The 27,002-nt window shown below is 39.6% G+C and overlaps 1 protein-coding gene across 1 annotated transcript; it reads right to left on the bottom strand.

Annotated features, from left to right (window-relative positions):
* Positions 1-286: 286 nt before the first annotated feature.
* spata6l (spermatogenesis associated 6-like) lies at positions 287-25,455 on the bottom strand. Its single transcript, XM_038268494.1, has 13 exons — positions 25,326-25,455; positions 22,327-22,464; positions 22,171-22,219; positions 20,351-20,392; positions 17,981-18,105; positions 16,974-17,066; positions 16,414-16,605; positions 13,392-13,494; positions 13,182-13,240; positions 6,660-6,784; positions 4,674-4,755; positions 4,406-4,515; positions 287-717 (listed from the first exon to the last, which is right to left on the bottom strand). Exons 1-12 carry the CDS (start codon positions 25,371-25,373, stop codon positions 4,450-4,452), a joined length of 1,122 nt encoding a protein of 373 aa, XP_038124422.1. The 5' UTR covers positions 25,374-25,455; the 3' UTR covers positions 287-717; positions 4,406-4,449.
* Positions 25,456-27,002: the final 1,547 nt, after the last annotated feature.

A 27,002-nucleotide genomic window follows, 5' to 3' on the forward strand; every position in this document is an offset into this window, starting at 1 on the left:
GTTTTCTTGAAATTCAAGCAATTGTTAATTTTTTTGGTTAAAATAGCCATATGTTTTCAAAAGACTTTTTTTTTTCAGGAATGAGAAAACGATTTAAAATCCCCGTAAAATATGTATAGCAAAACTGATGTACAAGATTTGACAAACAATCAGCAATATTGTCCGACAAATTTCTCAGTATCAGTTCAACATCTGGCTGATACACTTTAACATTTACTTTTGGCTTATAAGATCTCTTATAAGATGTCTTCAGATCTTTTACAAAAACTGCTAAAGTGAGAATCTATCAAGGCTTCATCTTTCTTTATTTAAGCTGAATGATACAACCAAACAGAGCAAGGATGCGAGACGTGTTCTCCAACAGATCCTAATTTTCCTCATACAGCTAAAGTTTATTGCTTCACCATTAGAACTATCAGCCATTTTTGTAATATCCTGCAGTAGCTCACATTAAGCACCGCTGCCACGGAGCCAATTTGCTTTTAATGGTCTGTGGTTGATTTAGCCGAGGACTCCACAATGTCAGCTTGAAAGATGGTAAAACTAAGCCTCTGAGCTCAGAGGTTCAGTACAGATGACTTTATTTCCAAAATAAAACACATTATTTCTGTGGTGTCATTTCTCAAACCACTACTAATAGTGGATATGTAATCTAAAATGCATGTAAACACCAGCAGAGGTTGAAGAGTTTAATGAAGGAGGCAGTTGTCTTCTTTCCTGAAAAGGAAAATAACAGAAGGCGTAAGATTTAACATGAAATGCATATGATGAAAAACCTATTAACCGTTATGTAGAAATATCTGATTCAAACGCCAATGATCAGTTGGTCACATAAGACACTGTGTTGATGAGTGGGATTTGAGTTTGTCTAATTAATTAGGGGAGTGGCGGCCTAGTGGTTAGGGCATAGGGCTTAGAATCCTGGGGTTGTAAGTTTGAAACCCACTCGCACAGACTGCCACTCTGGGCAAGACCCTTAACCCCTGATTGTGCTCCAAGATGGCAGCCCACTGCTCCCCAAGGGGATGGGTTAAATACAGAGGTAAATTTCTCCAATGTGAGATCAATCAAGTTCAATTATTGTAATTATTAATTCAATCATTCTTTCATTCATTCGTTTATCCATCCACCCTCTTCTGCTTCTGCTATCTGGGGTTGGGTCACGGAAGTAGCAGCTGAAGTAGGGAGGCCCAGACAACCCTCTCTGCAGTCACTGGTGTTCCCAGCCCAGCTGATAACCATTGTCCCTCTGGCGTATCCTGGGTCTTCATCTGGGTCTCCTCCAGGTGGGACATGCCTGGAAAACCTCACCAAGAAGGTGTCCAGGAGGCACCCAGACCTGATGCCCCACTTCACACTCTGCTGCAAATCACTCCAGCAAGAGCTGAACATCACAGCCTGCAAAAAGTAGACACCAAGACTCAAAGGCCACCAAAACCGATCCCTTTAAAGGACCGTCTTTAAAGGACTCCGCCTACTGACCCACAACACCCCAAATTGAGGTCTGGAGCACACCATGCCCACTATAAACAGTGTTTGTGCGGCACTACTTTCACCTTCCGAGACACCAAATGGTGGACCAGAATCGCCTCGAAGCTGTAAGGAAGTTTTTCTCTGCATTCTTCTCCGAATTTTTGTCTCAAAAACTAACCAAGCCTCATGCCTTTTTGGACTTATGGTAACTATCAGTAACTATCAGTTTCTGTGGTCCCACAGGCCAGAAAAGCCTGATAGAACTTCTTTTGAACCTGAGAGCATTCCTCACCTCTGATCTCCATTGGTGGGTTGAAGGGTTGCTGCAGGAATAGGCACCAACTGCCTTGACAAGGGAGATATGGAGCATAGCCCACTGAGACTCAGTGTCCCACACCTCCCCTAGAATGTGTCTGAAGTTCTCCTTCAATGTTCCATCTCAAGGGAGACTCTTACAGATTTTCCTAGCAGACCCACACAATACGTTTTGCCCTGCCAGGTCTGACTCCCATCCTCCACTACCATCGGTGCCAACTCAACCATCAGGTAGTAGTTGGTGGACATTCCACCCACCACTTCACCCAAGGGTCCAGATGCAGAAGAGATGAGCCAGTTCAGATGAAACGACAACAAAGTCCATCACTGAACTACGGCCTGGGGTATCTTGTGCCAAGACAACATATCGACACCTTGATACTTCAACATGACGTTTTTTATGGACATGATGAGCACAGAAGTCCAAAAACAGCACGCTTCTCAGGCTCAGATCAGGTGGGCCACATCTCACTCTCTCTGCCCAAACAAGTGTTGAAGTCCCCCATCAGAACAGGGGAGTCCCAGGGTGGGAACTCTCCATCACCCCCTCCAAGGACATCCAAAAGTTTGGGTAATCCGAACTGCTATTTGGCATATAAACACAAACAACAGTCAGTCCCCCAACATGTGGGCGGAGCGAGGATACTCTCTCGTTCACCGGCTTTATCCCAAACATACAGGCACCAAGAAGAGGAGCAACAAGTATGGCCACTCCTACTCGTTAATTGGTTTAAAAGTGTTAAGTTTAATTCATATTTGGACAGGTTCATAGAGTTTGGTAAGTAACATGTGCATGCTTTTGAAAAATGAATGGACATAAGGGAATATTCCCAAAAGAGAAAAAAGTAGGAGCTATAGTTACAGGCTCCTACCAAACGTTTGGTAATCCAGGTTCAGAAAGTAAAAATCCTGTACAGAAATCTGAGACTTGCTTCATAAGGCAGGTTTATTACTGAAATCAGGTTAACTCTGAGTTTTCTGTTTCAAAAAGGGAGTTAAACCTGCATTGTGAAACGGGCCTCAGCTCCAATCTTTTGCATTTCATAGACTGTGGTTAGGGTAGGTTAATGATAAAGGTATTCTGTTTCGAGTATTAGTCCTGGCTTGTTTACATGTCTCCCTGACTACCTATTCAATCTACCTGCACTCCTCCCCGTATAACCAGTCTGTGAGCAGTCATTATTGCCAGATTATTGAAAGCCTCACAGCCAGCTTAGGTCTAGCATTTCTTCCTTTCCAGATAGGCTAAACCCGACCTTGTTTTTGCCTCACGGTTTCAACACCAGTTTACCCTCACCTGTGTACGCTGACATTTTTGGACACTGACTTAGTATTTTACCTTTGACTGTAGATCTTTGCACCGTCCTCGGATACCTCCACCTGATTCTAACCTCTCGTCTCTGACCCTAATTCTGCCACACAACCAACAAGTTCTGTTTTTTCCCTGATCTAAAAGGCATGACATGTTTATTACTGATCAAATCTAATGGGTTATTTTGCTGCACTTGAAACCAACAGAGTTTTAATGGCATTAAATGAAATTATATTAACAACTTATATGACTTTGATTAAGTTTTTGTTAGGAATCCAGTTTATATGGGTTGTGCTTTTGTCTGTCTTCCCTCCACCACCAGGCGGCGCCTGGTTCTCGTTGGCCTCCTCACACACCTGCGGATGGTTACCTCATTACCGAAGGACTCTTAAGCTGCTGACTGCCACTACCTCGACGCCAGACTGTTTGCCAGTTTTGGGTACTCTAGCCAAGCTGAGTTTGCTGAGTCAAACTGAGTTTTTGTCATCCTGAGTTTTAACCTTGCTGTTTTTGTTTTTGTCTTTGCCTCTCGGCAGGAAGTCATCCTGCAAACTGGATGTTTTGCACCTTCTCCCCCCTGGAAGGATTCTCTGAGCATCAAACTGAGCTGAGGATTCAAGCTTGTGGTTTGGATCTACTTTTCCCCAAAGGATTGTTTGGGCGTCTCTCTGAGCAGGGGATTCATCTCCACAAGAAACTGTTCAAGTACCGCAGGAAAATTAAGTGGCAGTCAGCTCCTCCGTTCCTCAAGGAAAAAACGCAACCTGCGGTAAACCCTGTCCGCCCTCCAATGAGCAAGTCATTCACTGGAACAACCCACACCGACTGGATTCAACAAGAGACACCTTTTTCTGGAAACGTGAGTCCTGTTGCCTTAATTCCCTTCTTCAAATCGAAGACACAAATTTCCCTGAGCCTGAACTGACCGCAGAATCTTCCCCTTCACTTTTCAGTCCCGGTTGGACAGTGTTCAGAGAAGCACTGGACTCATCTCAACCTACTCAATAAAACCTGTTAAACTTTTCCCTGGTCTCTCTGTTTGGTCTTCTGCATGTGGGTCAGAGCTTTAAACAAAATCATGACAGTTTTGGACCATGACCTGACTATTAACCCTCCTATTTTTATATATTACTAAATAGCTTGAAGAAAAAAAAAGTCCTGATTGGAACATCCCTACCTTTGAATTATATCAGCACAATGTTATGAGAAAGTAGCCCAAACCAAAGCTTGCAAGGAAAATAAAACTCCCTAACCAAACCCACACCATCAAACTATTCCCCTTAAACTTTAGATGGTAAAACTTACAGCGACAAAGCGGCACCATCCAACCTCTCCGGACTGATCAGGTATCAGAGTGGACCAGGAGAAATTGACCTCCTTGCTAAAACTTCATCTATCTCAGCCCCTGTGGCCCCCTAAAACAGGAAGCAATTTAATAGATATAATTACTCTGGGATGCAAAGCAGGTTTCCTTATTTATTCTAACAAGCTAACTTTATCAAGAATGCAAAAGAAGACTGTTTCTAGAGTTAATATTTTAGCACCCTGTGTGACATCACACCTCATTACTTACAAAGACAAGTCGACGTACAGCTTTTGGTGTTGATAGAAGACTTCGAACTTGCTCATTGAGCTCCTCCCATGTTCGGTGAGAACTGGACATCAGAAATAAAAAAATAAAATCAACTTTACTTTTCAATTCAGTTTATTTATATAGCACCAATTCACAACACACATCATCTCATGGCATTTTATAGAAACAATTCAACCAGATCATCCAGTCAGATTTATTCAAAGTTTTCTATCTAAGGAAAACCAGTTGACTGTATTGACTGAGTGACTCTTCAGCAATCCCTCGCACCAAGCATGCTTATAGCGACAGTGGAGAGGAAAAACTACCTTCTAACAGGAAGAAACCTGCAGCAGAACCAGGCTCAGTGTGAGCGGCCATCTGCCGAGGCCTTTTAATAACCAATATTTTTTTTTTCAGGACCAGACAACGGGTAAAGCTAAAAAAAAATAAATAAATTCTAAATATTGTGAAAAAATTTCATATTTTCCATCACTCACATTAGACAGTGACTGGGGAAAAATACTTCTGTTTCTTACAGATGAGAATCCAAACATCAGTTTCTTATGATAAATTATATAAGATGGTATAAAAAGGGACTTTTTAATACCTTTAACTAATTTCTTTTTGTAGAAATAAATGACCCAATTTTCCAACCAACAATCATCGTCCACATACTCTTGTTAATTTGCTGGATTTTTTGCTAAATTTATCAACGGTTAAGGGCCTTTTAGCAATTTTTGTTCAATTACGTGACTAGAGAAAAAATCAAGTTACTTTTTGATGTTGTTGGAGACTTTGGCGTCAACACTGAAAAATTTTGGAGTTAAATTATATATTTTTTCACATTAACTTTTTTCAAAAAAATTTTTTTTTTTCTCCTTTTCAGATTTGACAAATTGTATTCTTTTTAAATTGCGTTTTACAGATCACATTCTCTGGTACTGGTACTTTTGGGGCGGGCTTTACCCTGCATGAATGTTAGCAAATCTCTATTGATCAAGAGTGAGGGTTTTTTTTACTTAAAGAGAATCTGATCTGCACAAAGGAAATTGAATTGAATGCAATTCATAAAAATCAATCAGAAAAACAGAACTTTGAATAAATAAGAATGAACAAACAAAAATGGGAAAAATAGAGAAAATTTAGAAGACAAAGGTTTTTATTTTTTATTATTTTTTTATTTCAGATTTGCATTGTTTATAAAATTTACTTTTACAAAACCTGTTCTTTGGCTAGCCACATTGATCCTGTTTACCACCCAGGTTTATTTAATGTGTATCTGCTCCCATAGAATCAGTTCGGAAAAGAATTGCTGTTTTTTTTTATAGGGTAGTGCAGTAAAGCTTCTGTCTTTAACATTTTGTCCTACATTACTTTTACTTTCATACTTTAATTAGTTTTAAAAATGCTAATTTTACACTTTTACTTGAGTTGAAATCTTAAGTTGACATTCTAACCTGTACAAAAGTGTTTTTAAACAGTTGGATTTATACTTTTACTGGAGTATTTAACATTAATACTTTTAACACCTCTGTAAATCATGCAAAAAATCTCCCACGCACAAGAAACAGCAGTTAATTCGAATCACTCAGAATGGGAATGGAGGATAAAGCGATTTCTAGTCCTTAGATTCGATCCAGTGGTATGTATACCGGTAGGTACAAACCATTTACCATCTGCCAAAGGAAAATCGCTGAAATCAGGACATCAAGGCACAGACGGGTCATGCGCTATAGGCTACGAATGACGCAGCACTACGAGCCATTAGAAGAAGCACCAACCAAGTACTGAGGGCATAGAAGTAAACATATCTTTCTGAAAACATGCTTTTTTAAATCTAATGTAATAATCTATTTGCTGAGTCAGTAATGTTTGGATTTTCTGTATCTGTATTCCAAAATTTCCCTTTCTGGAATAATAACCACATTGACCTTTTCCCAGTTTTCTAATTTTCAGAGCTCGGCTACCTATAGCTGAGAAACCAACCTGCCGTAACGGGGCGGTTCCCTGCAGGATGGCTGTAGTGTTGGGAGGACGGGACCACCAGGGCAGCCAAAGGGCTCTTGTGCTTCTAAATAACTGGAATCCAACTCGGATGTTTTTCTCACCTGCTGAAGAACAAAAAACTGCAGAACGTAAAATACGACAGCAACCATATCTCTAAAAAATAAAGCAACAATATTGCATTGAAGTATATTTGATTGCAAAGTATGTTTAATCTTTGTTAAATTGATTTAAAGGTAAAGTCTGGTCAGCAAGGAATGATCAATGGATCATTATTTATACCTAAAGCTAATACGTTTGAGGTGATTTAATGAATTTAGCGTTAATCAGTAAAAAAATGAATATAATACTTTTCGGCGTGATCACTGAGTCTGGGGTCGGCCATTTTTGCTCAAATATAGAAGCCCCTCCCTCCTGCCATCTTCCAGCAGTGACGTCACGGTGCGGTAAGCCTAGCGCCATTCTCCCCGCTTTCCAAGCTAAATCAATGGGAACTACTAGACACATCTGCAATCAACAACAATTATTGAAGATTTCCAGAGGACTTCACCATTGAAATTCACCAGAGCTATAGTGAAACTGACAATGCCCACGTGCATGGCAGCTGGATGCTGGAATACATCGGGTAAAAGTGGAAAAAAGAGTTATTCCACCTTTCTGATTCCTGATCCTCCACGGACGGGTTGGTCGTTGGATCGCCAACTTGAAGAGGGAGGATTTGCCATCGAACTTCTGGCCAGAGAAAAAACCCGTAATATGTAGCCAACATTTGGAAGAAGAATGTTTTCAAGATGACTTGGATAATAGCGCGTTGTGACAAACACCAGATACAGTACTGGGACTTGATCAACAGCCGATACCGCACCGTGACGTCACAAACCAGTAGGTGGCAGTAGTGTTCTTTGACAAACATGGATGCCTCCAGTGAAGCACATTCACATGAAAATTACTCTGAATTAAAAACACTGATCATTTATTGAACAGGATGGAATCATTTCATATTTAAAGTACTTTCATAATTTTGAATTCTGAATATGACCAGACTTTACCTTTAAAACCATTATTTTTTCAGGGTTACAATGATTCCCTTCCTAATGGAACCCTGGTAAAAACCAAAAAATACAAAGCTATAAAACATCCAATTTGCGTTATTGTGCTGTTTTATTAAACATTACCTTTTATAATCACAGCTATGCGTATATATTACAGTTGAGTGTCTTGTCTCATTTGTCCCACCACACACAACAGAATAGTGTAGATAAGTACCCAATGTTTTCAAACATGTAGCCCTTTTGATGAATTAATTTAATAATTAATAAATATTAGATGTCTTATTGTTTATAATTTAACTCCCAGCTGTATTTATTGTTCCATTTGCATTTTAAATCATAAATAGTAAATTTCTAGTTTCTTTGCATAGTAACCAGGTACTCTTTCAGTAACTGAGTTACTGTCTCAAGTTATTTACTTATAGAGAATTAACTAATTACCTTTTTCAATTAAAGTTTCCTACAATGTATGAAGTTGGTAAATAGTAGGCGTACAATCGTCTGACAGTGTCTCCTCATCATATAGCTGTCGGCAGTGTTGGGCCTGAACGCGTTCATTGAACGAAAGTTCATGAACTCGTTCATATTTTGGGCGAACGTGAACTGAACGTACTGCATTATTGCCTGATGAACGTTATTGTGAACTCGTTCATTCTGGTGTCTGTGAACGGCACGCTCTCTCAGTTCAGCTCCGTTCAATAGGTTGCCAGATTTCTATAGAGTCCTCCAGGCGAAACCCCGGCTAAATCACACCGTAAACAGGCCTTAATATGTAGCGGGAAAAACACCCAATCTGGCAACAGCAGCTACCAGCGTCGTAGCCTACAGCCGCGTGCGTCATCAAAACAAAAAGCAGCGTGGAAGCCACAGCAGCATGGAGGCGACTTAAAACAGGTTTATGACCAGGTGGTCGGTGAGGATGATGGCAACAAGTTTGCCCACCGGCTTTCAGTAAAAAAATCCGCACTTCAGTAACCTTAAATTCCTACCTCAGCCTGGTCCCTCAGTTTGTGTTAGTAAAATCTTTTTGAGCGGTCTTCAACGGGGGATCCGCGACCCCTAGGGGGTCTACGGAGGTACTGCATGAGGGTCTGCATGGTTAGTTGATATTTTTATATTCCCCCCCTGCAATTTTTTTTCCCACTAATTGAAATGTCTTTAAATACTCATTAACATGAAATCAACACACTGTAGTAAACAGATAAATGGAGGCAGAAGATGTCTTTCAGTCATCAATGCTCACATTCAGCGACACACAGGAGCTCTTTCAAGCTGGGCACCGTTTCCTTCACAACAACCAGGAATCAGAATCAGAAAAACTTTAATAATCCCAGGGAGAAATTAATTTCTTTACATTACTCCATCTGTAATAGAGTGACTATAGGAAACAATTTCATACAATATACAGGTGCTGGTCATAAAATTAGAATATCATGAAAAAGTAGATTGATTTCAGTAATTCCATTTAAAAAGTGAAACTTGTATATTATATTCATACATTACATACAAACTCATATATTTCAGATGTTTATTTTGTTTAATTTTGATGATTACAAATGACAACAAATGAAAATCTCAAATTCATCATATCAGAAAATTAGAATATTGTGAAAAGGTTCAAAATTGATGGCCCCTGGTGCCACACTCTAATCAGCTAATTAACTCAAACCACCTGCAAAAGCCTTTAAATGGTCTTTCAGTCTAGTTCTATAGGCTACACAATCATGGGGAAGACTGCTGACTTGACAGTTGTCCAAAAGACGACCATCGACACCTTGCACAAGGAGGGCAAGACACAAAAGGTCATCGCTAAAGAGGCTGGCTGTTCACAGAGCTCAGTGTCCAAGCACATTAATAGAGAGGCGAAGGGAAGGAAAAGATGTGGTCGAAAAAAGTGTACAAGCAAGAGAGATAACCGCACCCTGGAGAGGATTGTGAAACAAAACCCATTCAAAAATGTGGGGGAGATTCACAAAGAGTGGACTGCAGCTGGAGTGAGTGCTTCAAGAACCACCACACACAGACGTATGAAAGACATGGGTTTCTGCTGTCGCATTCCTTGTGTCAAGCCACTCTTGAACCACAGACAGCGTCAGAAGCGTCTTGCCTGGGCTAAAGAGAAACAGGACTGGACTGCTGGTGAGTGGTCCAAAGTCATGTTCTCTGATGAAAGTAAATTTTGCATTTCCTTTGGAAATCAAGGTCCCAGAGTCTGGAGGAAAAGAAGAGAGGCACTTCATCCACGTTGCTTGAAGTCCAGTGTAAAGTTTCCACAGTCAGTGATGGTTTGGGGTGCCATGTCATCTGCTGGTGTTGGTCCATTGTGTTTTCTGAGGTCCAGGGTCAACGCAGCCACATACCAGGAAGTTTTAGAGCACTTCATGCTTCCTGCAGCTGACCAACTTTTTGGAGATGCAGATTTCATTTTCCAACAGGACTTGGCACCTGCACACAGTGCCAAAGCTACCAGTACCTGGTTGAAGGACCATGGTATCCCTGTTCTTAATTGGCCAGCAAACTCTCCTGACCTTAACCCCATAGAAAATCTATGGGGTATTGTGAAGAAGAAGATGCAATACACCAGACCCAACAATTCAGAAGAGCTAAAAGCCACTATTAGAGCAACCTGGGCTATCATAACACCTGAGCAGTGCCACAGACTGATCGACTCCATGCCACGCCGCATTGCTGCAGTAATACAGGCCAAAGGAGGCCCAACTAAATACTGAGTGCTGTACATGCTCATACTTTTCATGTTCATACTTTTCAGTTGGCAAACATTTCTATAAATCCTTTGTTTTTATTGGTCTTCAGTAATATTCTAATTTTCGGATATGATGAATTTGAGATTTTCATTTGTTGTCATTTGTAATCATCAAAATTAAACAAAATAAACATCTGAAATATATGAGTTTGTATGTAATGTATGAATATAATATACAAGTTTCACTTTTTAAATGGAATTACTGAAATCAATCTACTTTTTCATGATATTCTAATTTTATGACCAGCACCTGTATATAGTTAGGGGGTCCCCGCTCCATCTCGCCATCAGTTTGGGGGTCCTTGGTCTGGAAAACATAGAAGACCCCTGTTCTTGAGGGTTTTACTATCCATGTAACTTGTTTGTTAAACCTGCCTGGTATAATTTTCCAGGATTCCTTTTTAGTATGTATTGAAATGGAATTTCAAATGGAAAAAATTATTAAAATAAAAAAAAACATTTGCACCTTAAAGACTACTTTCCTATTTTTCTTTTAATAATTCCTCATAAAAAAGACCATTCAAGCAGCACATGTTTCGTGATGTTTTTGAGAATATACTGTAGGGGTGAAAGCTGCAGCTGCTACTAGTGTGAAGTGAATGGACAGCAACAAAGCATTAAAGCAACAATGGGGAAATCTGTCCCCTCAATGCTAATGTAAACCCTGGTTGGATAAGGATTCAAAACTGGATATGAAGATGAAATCTGACGCACAGTTTCAGTGTTACAACTGATAAAATAATTGCCGTCTGTGGTTCTACAGTAGGCTATGGTGTAATTGAGCAATATATGAAAAAAAAAAAGAACTATGAACTAGTTCATTTTTTGGAATTGTGAACTATGAACTGAACTAGTTCATTTTAAAATGTGTGAACTGAACTTTGAACTAGTTCACGTAGAAAGAGAACTTTCCCAACACTGGCTGTCGGTCTGTGCTACAGGTATGCCGCTCTGACGATGCATGCTAACAGGACAGATTTAGCAGGGGGAAGTAAAAAAAAAAAAAAAAACCCACTAGACTTTGCTTCCAAGTTTGAAGACGTTTTGCTTCCCATTTCTCGACATTTAATTCAAATGTCAGAAATAGAGTTGAGTTGCTTTATACAGTAGCCCAACAAAGCCTTGTTGTTCAGAGACATAGACAGGTGTAGATGTACCGTAGAGTCTTCGGTACCCCTCGGGACAAGACTCTGTGATACATCTACACCTTATGGACAAAAGACATTCATTTTAGGAACAGAATGTTCACATTTTGGACAAAGAAAACAGGTAGTTTGAGAGGGGCATGAAGGAAGCCATGTATGTTAAGAAAGAAAAACCAAACTTAAACAGACTGTCAGGATCCCAGTTTTTGTGTTCGTCTGTTTGTCTTGTCTTTTGTGTTTTCTCCCTTCCACCACCAGGAGGAGCCTGGCTCCAGTTCGCCTCCTCACACACCTGCAAGCTGTTGCCTCATCACCGGACTGCTCTTAAGCTGCTGGTTGCCACTACTTCGACGCCAGAGTGTCTGCCAGTTTGGGGTACTCTAGCCAAGCCTTGTTTATGCTGAGTCTATTCTGAGTTTTTGCATTTTGAGTTTTTGTCCTCTAGCCAAGCTGAGATCACATTGAGTTTAACCGAGCGCTTGTATCTACCTGAGTCTCAACTTTGTTTGTTCTTTGCCTTTCGACAGGAAGCCTTCCTGCAAACTGGACCTTTTCGGGCCGCCTTCTCCCAAGTGGGATCAACTGAGTCTTAGGCTGAGCGACGGATTCCAAACAGGAGGTTTGGATCCAGCCACCTTTGAGCACACTGAGATCACTCTCTGAGTAAGGAAGTCATCTTCACCACGACCCGTTCAAGTACCACAGGAAAACTGAGTTGCAACTAGCGGCTGCATCATTCCACTCCGTCTAAGTTCTGGGTAAACCCTGTTCCGCCCTCCACCGAATCAAACAAACTCTGGAAGACCAACACACAGACTGGAGTCTACGCGTCTCTTCTTCTTTGGAAACGTGAGTGGCAACAAATCCTCTCCTTCAAGATTAACAACTCCAATTCCCCTCTGAGCCTGAACCTAACAGCCTGTCTTCCCCTCGTCTTTCAGTTTTCCGGTCGAGCAGAGTTCGGAACTCTAAATACCTTTCAATAAAACCCGTTCAAACTTTTTACTCTGTGTCTCACTGTTGGGCTTCATTGCATGTGAGTCCGAGCTTTAGAAGAATCGTGACACAGACGGGGGTGGACTCAGGTTTCAGCTTTCAAAAACCTACAATGCAGCAACTGAGTTAATCCCTTCCCGCTGTCGTCGCAACCCCAACCTCTTTACAGGAGAACAGAACGCCTACACATGCACAGACGTAGTTTAACATACATGCGAGTATTTTTATTTTGCTCGTGGCCGTTTTGAAATAAATGTGACGCCATACTATCACCTAAAAAACTCAGAAGTTTACCTCTTTTTGGTCTTTCCAAATTGCTCTTAGTAGCTCTTAGTGAATGTATGATTGTATGATCTCCCCCCCCCACAAAGAAAAAAACTCGAACTGTGGAGAAATACACCATAAAGTAAAAGAGTAAGTCGTAGCAGCAGAATAGACTCATTACTGAGCAGCTCCCTCATCACAGTCACCCTGCAAGGTTTTATTACACAACACTCCCGTAATTAAAGTGTTCACCCGCACTGAAAGGAGAGAAAGAAGCAGCTCTCACCAAGCCTCTGAGGAAAAGTCTCCCTCTGGTGCCAGAGGAACGGTTCACTACAAAGTCAGCTGAAAGAAAGAACAAAAATGGAGGTTTATTTTGTTTTTAGATGCAGAACAGAAGCAATGACTTTATCAAACGTGGTGATGACTATAACTTTAATAAAACCAGCTGGAAGGGCCATTCATCTGATTGTAAAATGTGATTAGCAGTTTTTACCTGTGGAGGGAGACCTGGGCAAAGGTGAAGAAGAGAGGCTGGTAAACAATGCGGAACATTCGGGCGAGGCAGAACGGCCGGCTGCCGGCCATGCGGACGCCGCCTGGGACGGTCGGGACACAGAGGGATTCCAGGTTATCAGGCTGATAGCTGATAACATCAAAGATGCACTAATCGCTGTAATCCTACAAGTCTCTAGGGTAACAAGTCCCACAACAAAAGCAAAAGTAAGGAGGGAGGTGACCTGAGGCAAAACATACAAATAAACACTGAAGTTTAATGGTTTTGATGCTAGAGCTCTACCTGCTGGACTGAAAGCCAAAATTTGATGGTTTTATTTCTGGCTTATTTCGTTTTCAACGGTTAGAAAGTCTAAAGAAAAATGAAAATCCAGTGTTTCTTTGCACCAAAATGGCCTCATTTATTATTTGATCAGCCAAAAAGTTGGTATGAAAATATCATCTGCAAAGAATCAGACTCCAGGAGGTCTGTGTGTTCGATAAGCACCAGGACAAACTTACAGCCATTCAGAATCTCTCCACTTTCCTTGATGTTTCCTTGGCTGGTCCCCTACAGTTCCTTTTTAAACATCAATCTATGTACTAAATATATTCTCCCTGTCATGATTTGTGGACATTAAGATCTAAAGAGAAGGGTGGAGTCAGAGTAAAAAAATATGCATGCCCAGGAGAAGGCCAGGGGCTGGAAGTTGGAGGGGATTTTGCTGGGAGCTGCAGGGACGTGGGCTTCCGTTCGGCTGGCGTTTGACCAGGAACAGCCATTTTGATTGGCTGCTACTGTATGAGGTGAGCTCTACTGGCGTTAACACTACGTACATTAGCGAAAGGTGGGCGAGAGATTAGCAGTGAATCTACAACTCTTCAAGAAAAACCTCAAAACGGCCTTCAGAAAAGACGCGGGTCCGTTAACAGAAAGGTATGACGTACTCACTTTACTAACATGGATGTTTTTGGACCATGAGAGGAAGCAGGATTACAAGGAAAAATCACATGCAGAGAGAGATAATGTATTAAAAACAGACCCAAAGATGGGATTCAAACCTGGGACCTTAAAAGCTCTGAAGGGTCATGCTCCAACATGATGAAGCACTGCTTTGGTACATCAAGGAAGAGTATTTAAAGTAAAAAAGTACTTGGCAAAACCAAGTACTGAACAATTGCTGGATCATAGCATCTATTTTATTGTTTAAAATAACTTCAGACTGATGTTAAATAAAATCTGATATCTTCAATTCATTAACGCTAAATGTTATCAGCATTGGAATTTAAAACCAACTCAAATCTGTTAAATTAAAGTAAAATATTTTTGTTTTTAAGTACATTTAAGTCAAAACTTTGTATTAATCTGAATTATTTTAACATTAGTTAAACATAACTACCCAAAAAACTAATAAAGAACAACTTAAGCGTAATAAGGAAGCAGATTTTGACACTGTGATCCCATTGGCTGACTGGTTACCAGTGGGCGTGGCTAATTCTAGCTGTAACACCATAAGTGAGGCTGCTGTCGGATTTAATCGGAAAAGATAACGTGTCAACTTTTCAGTAAAAATATATTTTTAATACATGATGGAATAGATATAGTTTTAATGCTGATGGTATAAATTGTACATAAATAGGAGATAATGTTTGATGCAAAAAATATTCTAATAATAATTGCAAAATAAAACTGTTGATTTTACGTTATAAAAAAGCCTTTAAACACTAAAACTTTAAATAATGTCAACATTGTTTTTTTTTTTTTTTTTTTTTTTTTGGAGTAATGAGCTATTTTAATTCAAATTAAATCAAAAGAGAGAAGAAAAATAAATAAATAATTTCTAATAACTTGTGATTTTAAGTTGATCAAATTACAATTTTTAAGTAAACGAGTAAATTAATATTTATGTTGCAGTTATTTATTTGTGTTTACAGTGGTAACAGTTTTTTTATATGTTTATTTAAAAAACTTCTTTGGAAAAGTATTTTTTATGTCTAATTTTCTTAGTTTGTAATCATGCTATTTATCTGTATTTTTTTTTTTTATTGTACCAAAAGCAAGAATCAAAAAAATGACATGGCATTTTTTTTTTTTTTTTTTTTCAGTATAGTATGGGAAAAAAGTCAGAATTCTGACTTTAATCTCAGAATTCTGACTTTTTTTTATTGTCAGAATTCAGTCAGAATTCTGAGAAAAAAGTCAGAATTCTGAGATTATAGTCAGAATTCTGACTTTAATCTCAGAATTCTGACTTTTTTTATTGTCAGAATTCAGTCAGAATTCTGAGAAAAAAGTCAGAATTCTGACTATAATCTCAGAATTCTGACTTTTTTTATTGTCAGAATTCAGTCAGAATTCTGAGAAAAAAGTCAGAATTCTGAGATTAAAGTCAGAATTCTGACTTTAATCTCAGAATTCTGACTTTTTTTTATTGTCAGAATTCAGTCAGAATTCTGAGAAAAAAGTCAGAATTCTGAGATTAAAGTCAGAATTCTGACTTTGTTCTCAGAATTCTGACTTTTTTTATTGTCAGAATTCAGTCAGAATTCTGAGAAAAAAGTCAGAATTCTGAGATTATAGTCAGAATTCTGACTTTAATCTCAGAATTCTGACTTTTTTTTATTGTCAGAATTCAGTCAGAATTCTGAGAAAAAAGTCAGAATTCTGAGATTAAAGTCAGAATTCTGACTTTTTTCTCAGAATTCTGACTTTTTTTATTGTCAGAATTCAGTCAGAATTCTGAGAAAAAAGTCAGAATTCTGACTATAATCTCAGAATTCTGACTTTTTTCTCATGTTAAACTGAATTAAAATTTAAAAATCAGTTTACTTTTTTTTTTTCCAGTGGCCCTAATCCTCTTCCGTAATAATCTGATGTAATGAAATGAAAAAATTAGGAAGGATTCCACTTTCTGTTCCGTTTGAGCAGAAAGTGTCCAATCTGCCCCACAAAGCTCTCTGCTGCCCCCTGCTGCCTGTAACCGATGCTTGAACACATTAGATGTAGCTGCTGTGTGGCTTACAGATGGAGAGGTTTCCCAGCGAGTGTTTCCAGCTCTCAGTGGAGACAGAGACTGCGATCTGGGTACGTATGAGGGAGGCGAGGTGCAGGGTCTCTCTCTGACCATTGGGTCCTCTCTCCATCCACCAGCAACCTCAGGAGGGCCGGATCTAGATGTCCTGAAGAAACTCCTGCTCCTTCTAAACACGGCCCTCTGAAAATAAACAAATAAAAGTCTCAGAACATCAAAAATAACACAAACACAAATGAGAAATGGAAGGAAAATGATACATGGTCATTAAAATATTTTACTGCAACAAATAAGTAAAAAACATGCAGTAAGACAGTTTTCACAGCCCCTTTAATTTGATACCTTTAAAGCAGCATTATTACCTTCTACGTCTCACCAAAGAACCATGACTGTTGGCTCTGATCCTGCCGACATCTCACAAACATTTGCTTTACTTTTCATAATAACCCCATCTTTTCTAAGCTACAAATAACTCTCTATGACAGTTCAGAGAAAACACACCTTTTCATTACAGCTCTCGATACATTTAAAAACATAAAAAGCATTCTTACAAGTGGAGCAGTTGGGTAAACCGTGACCTCTGTATCCGCTGGGCATTCAGTGATGGCTGTCTTTGTGGAAAACTCCAGCCGAGGAGCAATACCCTGGAGAGGAGATGGTAAGTTTTAGTTATCAGGCTCCTCTCCTGTCGAAGCAACTACCATTTTTTGTCCATGAGGCAGACACCCCGTCTACTTCTAAAGCTAGGCTTAAAACTTTCCTTTTTGATACATTTTAGTTAGAGTGACTCAGGTTATCCTGATCTATCTCTATAGTTCTGCTGCTATAGGCTTAGACTGCTGGAGGACATAGGGACCCCTTTTTCCTCATTCTGCTTCATTCTATCTCTATTCTCCCACTCTGCAGAATCTATTAGTTCAATCTCTAACGTTCTGCTCTCTCTGCTTTTTCTCATAGTAGCTTCATCTGGTCTGTTCCTGTTTGGCTGTGACTCCATCCTGGAGAGAAATATCAGCTGTGCTGCTGCCATCAACACCTTTGTTTCTAGATGTTGGAGCTTGGCCTGTTTTCCAGTGTAGTCCTGTTTCTCTGACTGTGACTAACTGGATGTGCTCTCTTCATCCTCTGACATGGGAGCTGGCTCGGAGCTCGTCTACCTGGCTGTGTGTTTCCCGCCTGTGGAGGTGGTTAGAAGTTGCCTTTTGTATCTATGCTTCTTTTTCTATGTCTGCTTCTATCTCCTTGAACCCCAGTGGGCCTCAGCAGATGGCCGCTCACACTGAGCCTGGTTCTGCTGGAGGTGTCTTCCTGTTCAAAGGGAGTTTTTCCTCTCCACTGTCGCTACAAGCATGCTTAGTGTGAGGGATTGTTGAAGAGTCAATGAGTCGATGCAATCAGCTTTGAATCAATCTGACTGGATGATCTGGTAAACTGGAAAGTGCCTTGAGATGAGATAAATTGAATTGAATTAACATTTGCGAGGCTTTTCTTTACAGAAATGTACCTCCTGAATGTTCTAACCAAAATAACTGAATTGGTTTAAAAGGGATGTACTCACACGGAAGTGAGCAGCTCTCGTCATCAGAACCTCTCGACCCAATCCGGAGAACGGGGGAACAAGTTTGGGCTCTGGAAACAAGAAACTTCGAGCGTCTTCTTCATAGAAAGCCAGGGTGTCTCCAGCTACAAAACGACCACAGTCGTAGAAAGGAGAAACATCCGCTTTGAGTCAACAGCAGACCTTTGGGTTTCATTAGAACCAAGCCTTTTATTTTTCCTGCCAAGTTCTTGTCATGCTATGTCAGTCATTTTCCTGACTGAAACATTTCAGACGGCACCTTGGGTTTGAAAACTTTAATGATAAATACTCCTTTTTTAAGAAAAGACATTAAAAACAAGTATCTCCAGGCTTGTTTGTCCGGTTTGGACCAACATCATTCCAACTGAATCCTTATTTCTATGATTTTCCTGGTTGTAGAAATGACACTGCCAAGAAGCTGCATTTGTTTATAACCAAAGGTTGAACAGTATATAAATCCTGCAGGACATTATGGCACTGTAGGGAACTAGTTCGAATTTTACCACAGACGTGAACAGCCTTCAATTTCACAGCCATAAATTAGAGTCTATGGTCACTTTTACACTTGATTGATTGATTGACTGATTGATTGATTGATTGATTGATTGATTGATTGACTGATTGATTGATTGATTGATTGATTGATTGATTGATTGATTGATTGATTGACTGATTGATTGATTGATTGATTGATTGATTGATTGATTGATTGATTGATTGACTGATTGATTGATTGATTGATTGATTGATTGATTGATTGATTGATTGATTGATTGATTGATTGATTGATTGATTGATTGATTGATTGATTGAAATAGGAAGATTATCTAAACTGAACTTGAGATAAGATGTTAGAGATATTCTTTTCTTCTTTTAAGTGCAAAAATACTAATTTCACAAGCAAATACTTCCGCTAACCCATGCAAATTAGGTGCTAAAACTTTTTTTTTTAGAATATTACACTCACCGGCCACTTTATTAGGTACACCTGTCCAACTGCTCGTTAACACTTAATTTATAAGCAGCCAATCACATGGCGGCATGTAGACATGGTCAAGACAATCTCCTGCAGTTCAAAGCGAGCATCAGTATGGGGAAGAAAGGTGATTTGAGTGACTTTGAACGTGGCATGATTGTTGGTGCCAGAAGGGCTGGTCTGAGTATTTCAGAAACTGCTGATCTACTGGGATTTTCACGCACAACCATCTCTAGGGTTTAAAGAGAATGGTCCGAAAAAGAAAAAACATCCAGTGAGCGGCAGTTCTGTGGGCGGAAATGCCTTGTTGATGCCAGAGGTCAGAGGAGAATGGCCAGACTGGTTGGAGCTGATAGAAGGGCAACAGTGACTCAAATAACCACCCGTTACAACCAAGGTGGGCAGAAGAGCATCTCTGAACGCACAGTACGTCGAACTTTGAGGCAGATGGGCTATAGCAGCAGAAGACCACACCGGGTGCCACTCCTTTCAGCTAAGAACAGGAAACTGAGGCTACAATTTGCACAAGCTCATGGAAATTGGACAACAGAAGATTGGAAAAACGTCGCCTGGTCTGATGAGTCTCGATTTCTGCTGCGACATTCGGATGGTAGGGTCAGAATTTGGCGTCTACAACATGAAAGCATGGATCCATCCTGCCTTGTATCAACGGTTCAGGCTGGTGGTGGTGGTGTCATGGTGTGGGGAATATTTTCTTGGCACTCTTTGGGCCCCTTGGTACCAATTGAGCATCGTTGCAACGCCACAGCCTACCTGAGTATTGTTGCTGACCATGTCCATCCCTTTATGACCACAATGTACCCAACTTCTGATGACTACTTTCAGCAGGATAATGCGCCATGTCATAAAGCTGGAATCATCTCAGACTGGTTTCTTGAACATGACAATGAGTTCACTGTACTCAAATGGCCTCCACAGTCACCAGATCTCAATCCAATAGAGCATCTTTGGGATGTGGTGGAACGGGAGATTCGCATCATGGATGTGCAGCCGACAAATCTGCGGCAACTGTGTGATGCCATCATGTCAATATGGACCAAACTCCCTGAGGAATGCTTCCAGCATCTTGTTGAATCTATGCCACCAAGAATTGAGGCAGTTCTGAAGGCAAAAGGGGGTCCAACCCGTTACCAGCATGGGGTACCTAATAAAGTGGCCGGTGAGTGTACATTTTGTCACTTTTTATAGTGTTTGTTCTAAACATAAATATAACCTTTACAGACATCTGGAGGGAAACCAGATCAAACAAACCAAAAGTATGAATACTAAGTGAGATGTATGGATCAATTTAACTGGAGGGAGAAAAAAAGCAGATATCGTCTAAAGTCTGCATCATGTAGACTGTTTCTTACCTGGAGGAATCAGCTGCACCAGTTCTATCCTGACAGTTTCATCTGCAGAAGAGACCATAAATACACAATCAGGCCATCTAAAGGATCGTTAGGCACATTTTTCTGTATGAGCAGTAAAATGGTTCACAAGATATTGATATTAATTTGATGTTTTTGTTGTGTGCATCATTGGCAAAGAAGATTTTATAAAAGGAAAAGTCCGGTCGGCAAGGAATGATCAATGGATCATTATCTAAACTAATACATTTGCAGTGATTTAATGAATTTAGCGTTGATCAGTAAAAAAATTAAACACAAAATTTTTTGTTGCGATCACTGATTCTGGGAGCAACCATTTTTGCCCAAATATATTAACCCCTCCCTCCTGCCATCTTCCAGCAGTGACGTCACGGTGCGGTAAGCCTAGCGCCATTCTCCCCGCTTTACAAGCTAAATCAATGGGAACTACTAGACACATCTGCAATCAACAACAATTAGGGATGCACGATATAATCGGCCCCCTATCGGTATCGGCCTTAAAACTGAATATCGGACATCGGCCACCCCACCGATATTTAACCCGATATTTGATCAGCTTCTGAGTTTCTAAAGTCTAAAAAAAAAAAAAAAATACTACTTCTTCTTCTTCCTCAAAATCTTATTTTTTACAGACTTAAAAACTTCTAAAGACGAGGGAAAAAATATTGATCCATTAAAATATCCCAATATCTTCACATGCTGATATATTGCCATTTAAAAACACCATATCAATCTCTTTTACTAATGAAATATTGCTATATGTCATCGTTATGCTACGAAATCCCCCGAAAATTCACGGAATGTTGCCATATTTTTATATGTTGATATATTGACGCGGTATCGATCTATTTTACTAACAAAACCTGACAAGAATTTGCAAAAAATATCACGAGAGTTTGTAACAGAACGATGAAATTTCACCAGATTTTGAAAGTAAAATAGATCGATACCGTGTTTTTAAAAATCAATTTGATATCAGCATATGAAAATATATTAGAGTATATTATTTTTCAAAATGTCAGAAATGGAGAACAAAACTGCTATTTTCAATGACTACTTATTTTTGTCCAGCTTTAACATCGGTATCGATATCGGTTATCGGGTACATGAGTTCTAAAATATCGGCATATCGGATATCGGCCAAAATCCCAATATCGGCATCCCTAACAACAATTATTGAAGATTTCCAGAGGACTTCACCATTGAAATTCTACAGAGCTATAGTGAAACTGACAATGCCCACGTGCATGGCAGCTGGATGCTGGAATACATCGGGTAAAAGTGAAAAAAAAAGAGTTATTCCACCTTTCTGATTCCTGATCCTCCACGGACGGGTTGGTCGTTGGATCGCCAACTTGAAGAGGGAGGATTTTCCATCGAACTTCTGGCCAGAGAAAAAACACGTAATATGTAGCCAACATTTGGAAGAAGAATGTTTTCTAGATGACTTGGATAATAGCGCGTTGTGACAAACACCAGATACAGCACTGGGACTTGATCAACAGCCGATACCGCACCGTGACGTCACAAACCAGTAGGTGGCAGTAGTGTTCTTTGACAAACATGGATGCCTCCAGTAAAGCACATTCAAATGGAAATTACTCTGAATTAAAAACACTGATCATTTATTGAACAGTTTGCAATTTCATATTCAAAGAACTTTCAGAAGTTAGAATTTTGAATATGAGTGGACTTTTCCTCTAAATCATTCTAAAAAAAAAAGGAAAACTTCCACTAATACAGCTGTGCAATATGTTAAATTTAGCTTTTATTCAGAAACAAGAGGAAAAGGAGTCCCCTACTCTCGAGCAGCAGAGCGATGTCTTTTGGATCAGCTGCATGCCTGAAGATCTGAGAGGAAAACAATGATTGCACCTCTTCAATCATCTAAACACAGAAACAACTTCATGTTTTGTAAGTCATGCAACTTTTTCTTCATGGTCTATGTGTATATCTGCCTTTTCAAACGTCATCTTCTGGTGGAACAGCAGAGGAAAGACGGCAGGAAGACTCTCGGACTGATGGAGCTGATCCATGAAGAACATGCTGAGGAAAATGTCATTTTTGGCTGACAGACGAACTCCGGGACAAGAAACCTGAGAACATCGGAGAAAAAAACGTCAACACAGTCAGGAGGATCAAAGTCACATGATGAATGATTTATTATGCTCCTGGCTACCAGCAGAGGGTGCTAACACTTTGCCAGAAAATGTAATAATTTTAAATTCATTTTGGTTTATTTATATAGCACCAATTCACAGCACGTCATCTGAAGGCAGACAATCGAGTCCGACGATCCGATCAGATTGGTTGTTTTCGCTCCTCCTGGGCGACAGTAGACATTTGCTTCGACTGCGTCTTTGACTTTACAGCAATCCCTCGTACCGAACAAGCATGCAGCGACAGTAGGGAAGAAAAACTACTTGGGTAGAAACCTCCAGCAGAACCAGGCTTAGCTGGAGTGGCCTTCTGCCAAGGCTGGGGTTGACTGGGGTTTACAAAGACAAAAGCAGATGTCTAAAAGTACTGATCTATAAACACCTCTGTGTTTAAAAATGTGAAGATAAAGGCCCCGTCTACACGAAGTCAAAACGAACACGAAAGGCTAATATTTTCCAGAACGTTTGTCGCAAAGAAGGAGACGTAAAATAAATGTGATCGTCCACACGAATGCATGAAAACGCTGCAAAATGTATGCCAGGCCTGTAAGTGGCGCTGTGGTGCCAAAGCAAAAATAGGCGACGAAATGTTGGGCATGCCCACTAATATTTATACATGGTTGCCCTGCGGGTCCATTTTCGTGGTTCAGTCAAATTCAGAATTCAGGTGCTGAACTATGTCGTCGATATTGCTCTGTTCTTCCTGGAGATATTCCAGAAGAAGAAGATTGCCATTGTTGTTGTGATACTGTGTCGCGCATGCGTGTTTAGAGGCGACGCTATGACGCATGCGTGTAAGAAAAAAAATGTTAGAGCTTAAAGATGGAAACACGAAAACAGTGTTTCAAAATCTTCACACTCTGAAGGCTTAATAAAAAAAAGATCGTTTACAGACCCCCGAAACGCCGGCTTCGTATGGATGAGAGGCTGGTTTGGTGAAAAATTTGTGCGTTTAGGCCAGGGTTTGACTTCGTGTGGACGGGGCCAAAGTAGCTCCATTTAGGAAGGAAACGGTTAAGAGGTTAAAGTCGTAGGGAAGCGGCTGTTCCAACCGTTACGTTTCCGAATTCTTCCGAGTGGTGCCCGACTTTACACGACTGAACAAAGTGAATGTGATTGGTCAATTATGAAGGGGGCGGGATTGTTGTGGCCAGTGTCTCGGAAGCATCTTGCTAACCACTTAGCAACTTAGTGCTAGCAGGTTCCCAATGGGAAATTCCATTGGGACCAAGTAGCACTAAATTGGTGACTTAGAAACGACGCTGTCAAGGAACGCTATGGACAGAGGAAACATGCAAGAGGAGGAGAGTTTAGTGTCGGAGGTCGTGGATGAGTCTCCTCCGTCATCCATTTTTTATTTAGATGAGGAAAGCGGGGACGAAGATGTTATGGAAGAGGACGCCAGGGCGGCAGAAGCTTGGTTTGGTGTAGAAGGCTTCCAGCCGTACATGTTTGAGCCCTTGCCTCGCAACACTGCCAGTTCTGTTAATAATGATAATACAGTGGAATTCGCTTATAGTGCTCACAGATATAGTAAACATGTGCAAAAATAATTAATAAGTGGATCGAAAGTGATGACAGCACTCCGGTGTCAGAGCCTGTGACGGATGAGGTATAAGAGCGCTTTGATGCGGGTGACAGTGCTGCGCGCAGCGAGGAGGGGGGGGGGATGGAGAAGAGGAGACTTTTGTCTCTTCCAGACCGGACATGAGGAATGCAGTTTGCATTTTAAAGACTGGTCTCCTGCATGTTGGTTTCAAAAAATTTGACCCTTTTACATCATTTTGAAAAAGCAGTGAACTCTGTGTTGGACAACACTCTGATCCAGGGAACCATGGATAAATATGTGAAGTGATTTCTTAATGCGGTGCAGCAGATCCGCAACACAAAACAGCAGAGGCTAGCTTTAATTTTCTGTAACCTGGAGTTATCTTCTATGTTGTTCTATGAAACCATTTGTTTGTTAAAAAAATGCACCGGCTGCACCAGGCTACCAGAGTTATGTCTGCGCACAGCGCAGTATACTGTAATTAAAGTTGAGTGATACTGTAATAAAAAAAAATGAAAAACCACAAAACTGGCATTTTGATGATATTCTGCATAAAAAATAAGTGAAATAACGGTATATTCTGCTATAGTAATCAACCGCTTATAGTGTTCAAATGGCTCTGGACCAACATGATCACTGTAAGCTAATTCCACTGTACTAAAGATCGACAAAGTAGAAAAAAAATTATTTATTTATTTTTATTAAATGTTTTAAAATTTCAATTCTGGCCACCATTTTCATCAAATTCCCATTACCAAAACATGCTTTTCGCTTGCAACAATAATGGATCAAAAGTGACTCCATACCATCAGAGGCTTCTCCAGAGCCTGTGTGACACTGACCCCTACAGGAGAGCTTAGCTCACTGCAACCATCAGCTACAACATCTTAATGAAAGCAGAGCAACACCAGGAACAGCTACATTTATCTCCTATTTTAGACTTTAAATATTTTTTAATCAAGTTAAACCATTAATCTGGAGTAAAAATTAAAAAAAAGGCCTAACTGTTTTTTCTTTCACACCTTTTCGGCTTCATGGTTGATTAATTCACTTTGATGTCTTAAAAGTTCTGAATGATTTCTGAACCCAATAAAGACACCTTTCTTTTATAACAAAATGAGCGGAATAATTTGAAGGTGAATATAAAATCAAAAATATTTCCAGCGGGTGGCAGGAGAACCGAACCCAGGTAGGTACCGTCCGAACTCCCGAACCGAGCCAGAAGCACCGAGACCCGGCCGCTTCTTACCGCTCCGAGTTTGACTTCAGTCCAGACTTTCAGCGCTTTCTGGGACATTCGAGTCTTCTTTTAAAAATGCGAAATGACACGGAAACCAGCAGCTTCTTGTCCTTGTTACCTGGTTACCATGGTTACCGGCATTTCCGGTTTGGCTTTTTGAACGAGTTAATTTCTGCAAATATGTTTGAAAGATTCTTAGATTCTATCTATCCGAAGCTAAGAGATTCATTTAAAAATGTTTAAATAGAGGAACATAATATATATATAGATAGATAGATAGATAGATAGATAGATAGATAGATAGATAGATAGATAGATAGATAGATAGATAGATAGATAGATAGATAGATAGATAGATAGATAGATAGATAGATAGATAGATAGATAGATAGATAGATATATATATATAATGGGATCATAACACTATTTCGAGGATGTATAAAAAATTAGAAATACCCATTACAGAAGTTGAAGTACTTATATTCTACGACGGAGTTGAAGGGCCAGGATAGAGATTTTATAATTTGTTTATCACAAGAATAAACTCATCATACAACAACCCGTTTCAGAAAGAAAGCTTGGAGCTCCGCCCAGCAGATGACGTCCGACCAGCTCCACCAATCAGCAACCAGAGTCCACTTTGACCTCCTGCCCAGTTTGATGCTACTGCTAAAAGATTTCCTGATTCCCAAGTATAACTTCACATGATAATCCACATCCTATCTGATATACGATTGTATTTTACGACTTTATTCTCGTAATTTTACGAATTTATTCTCATTTTTATTCCTGTTGCGACTTTATTCTCGTAATGTTACTTTATTCTCATAATTTTACGACTTTATTCCTGTTGCGACTTTACTCTCATGTTACTTTATTCTCGTAATTTTACGACTTTATTCTCGTAATGTTACTTTATTCTCGTAATGTTACTTTATTCTCATAATGTTACTTTATTCTCATAATTTTACGACTTTATTCCTGTTGCGAATTTATTCTCGTAATGTTACTTTATTCTCGTAATGTTACTTTATTCTCGTAATGTTACTTTATTCTCATAATTTTACGACTTTATTCCTGTTGCGACTTTATTCTCGCAATGTTACTTTATTCTCGTAATGTTACTTTCTCATAATTTTACGACTTTATTCCTGTTGCGCCTTTATTCTCGTAATGTTACTTTGTTCTCGTAATGTTACTTTGTTCTCATAATTTTACTTTATTCTCGTTGTGACATTCTTCTCATAATTTTATGAATTTATTTGCATCATTTTATGACTTCATTGTCGTAATTTTACTTTATTCTCAGAATTTTACGACTTTATTCTCGTAATTTTACTTTATTCCTGAAATTTGATGACTTTACTTGCATAGTGTTATGACTTTTCTCGTAATATAACGCCTTTTTTCTCATTATTTTATGACTACTCTCGTAATTTTATGACTTTATTCTCGTAATATTGCGACTTTATTCTTGTAATTTTATTATTTTACTCCCGTAAAGTTACGAAATTATTCTCCAAATAGAAGAAAAAAATCTCTAGCCGAACATATTCCGTCACAAATATTTGTTGTAAGTATGGCAAACAAAACAAAAATATATATATTCTTAACTGTAAAGTTGCCTAAACTCATTATATGGTATTTTTTATTGATTTGGTCTTAAGAGCTCGTTGAAAAAAAAAA

This window comes from Cyprinodon tularosa, unplaced genomic scaffold, assembly GCF_016077235.1.
Source record: "Cyprinodon tularosa strain WSP-4 unplaced genomic scaffold, ASM1607723v1 ctg70, whole genome shotgun sequence".
Lineage (NCBI taxonomy): Eukaryota > Metazoa > Chordata > Actinopteri > Cyprinodontiformes > Cyprinodontidae > Cyprinodon > Cyprinodon tularosa.

Excerpts from the sequence above, each read along its gene's own strand:
- spata6l (XM_038268494.1), bottom strand. The coding sequence starts at position 25,373 with ATGTCCCAGAAAGCGCTGAAAGTCTGGACTGAAGTCAAACTCGGAGCG. Across the intron at positions 22,220-22,326 it reads AGAAGATGACGTTTGAAAAG|ATCTTCAGGCATGCAGCTGA; the intron begins GCAGATATACAC and ends TTTTCCTCTCAG. Across the intron at positions 6,785-13,181 it reads GACTTTTCCTCAGAGGCTTG|CAGGTGAGAAAAACATCCGA; the intron begins GTGAGAGCTGCT and ends TTTGTTCTTCAG.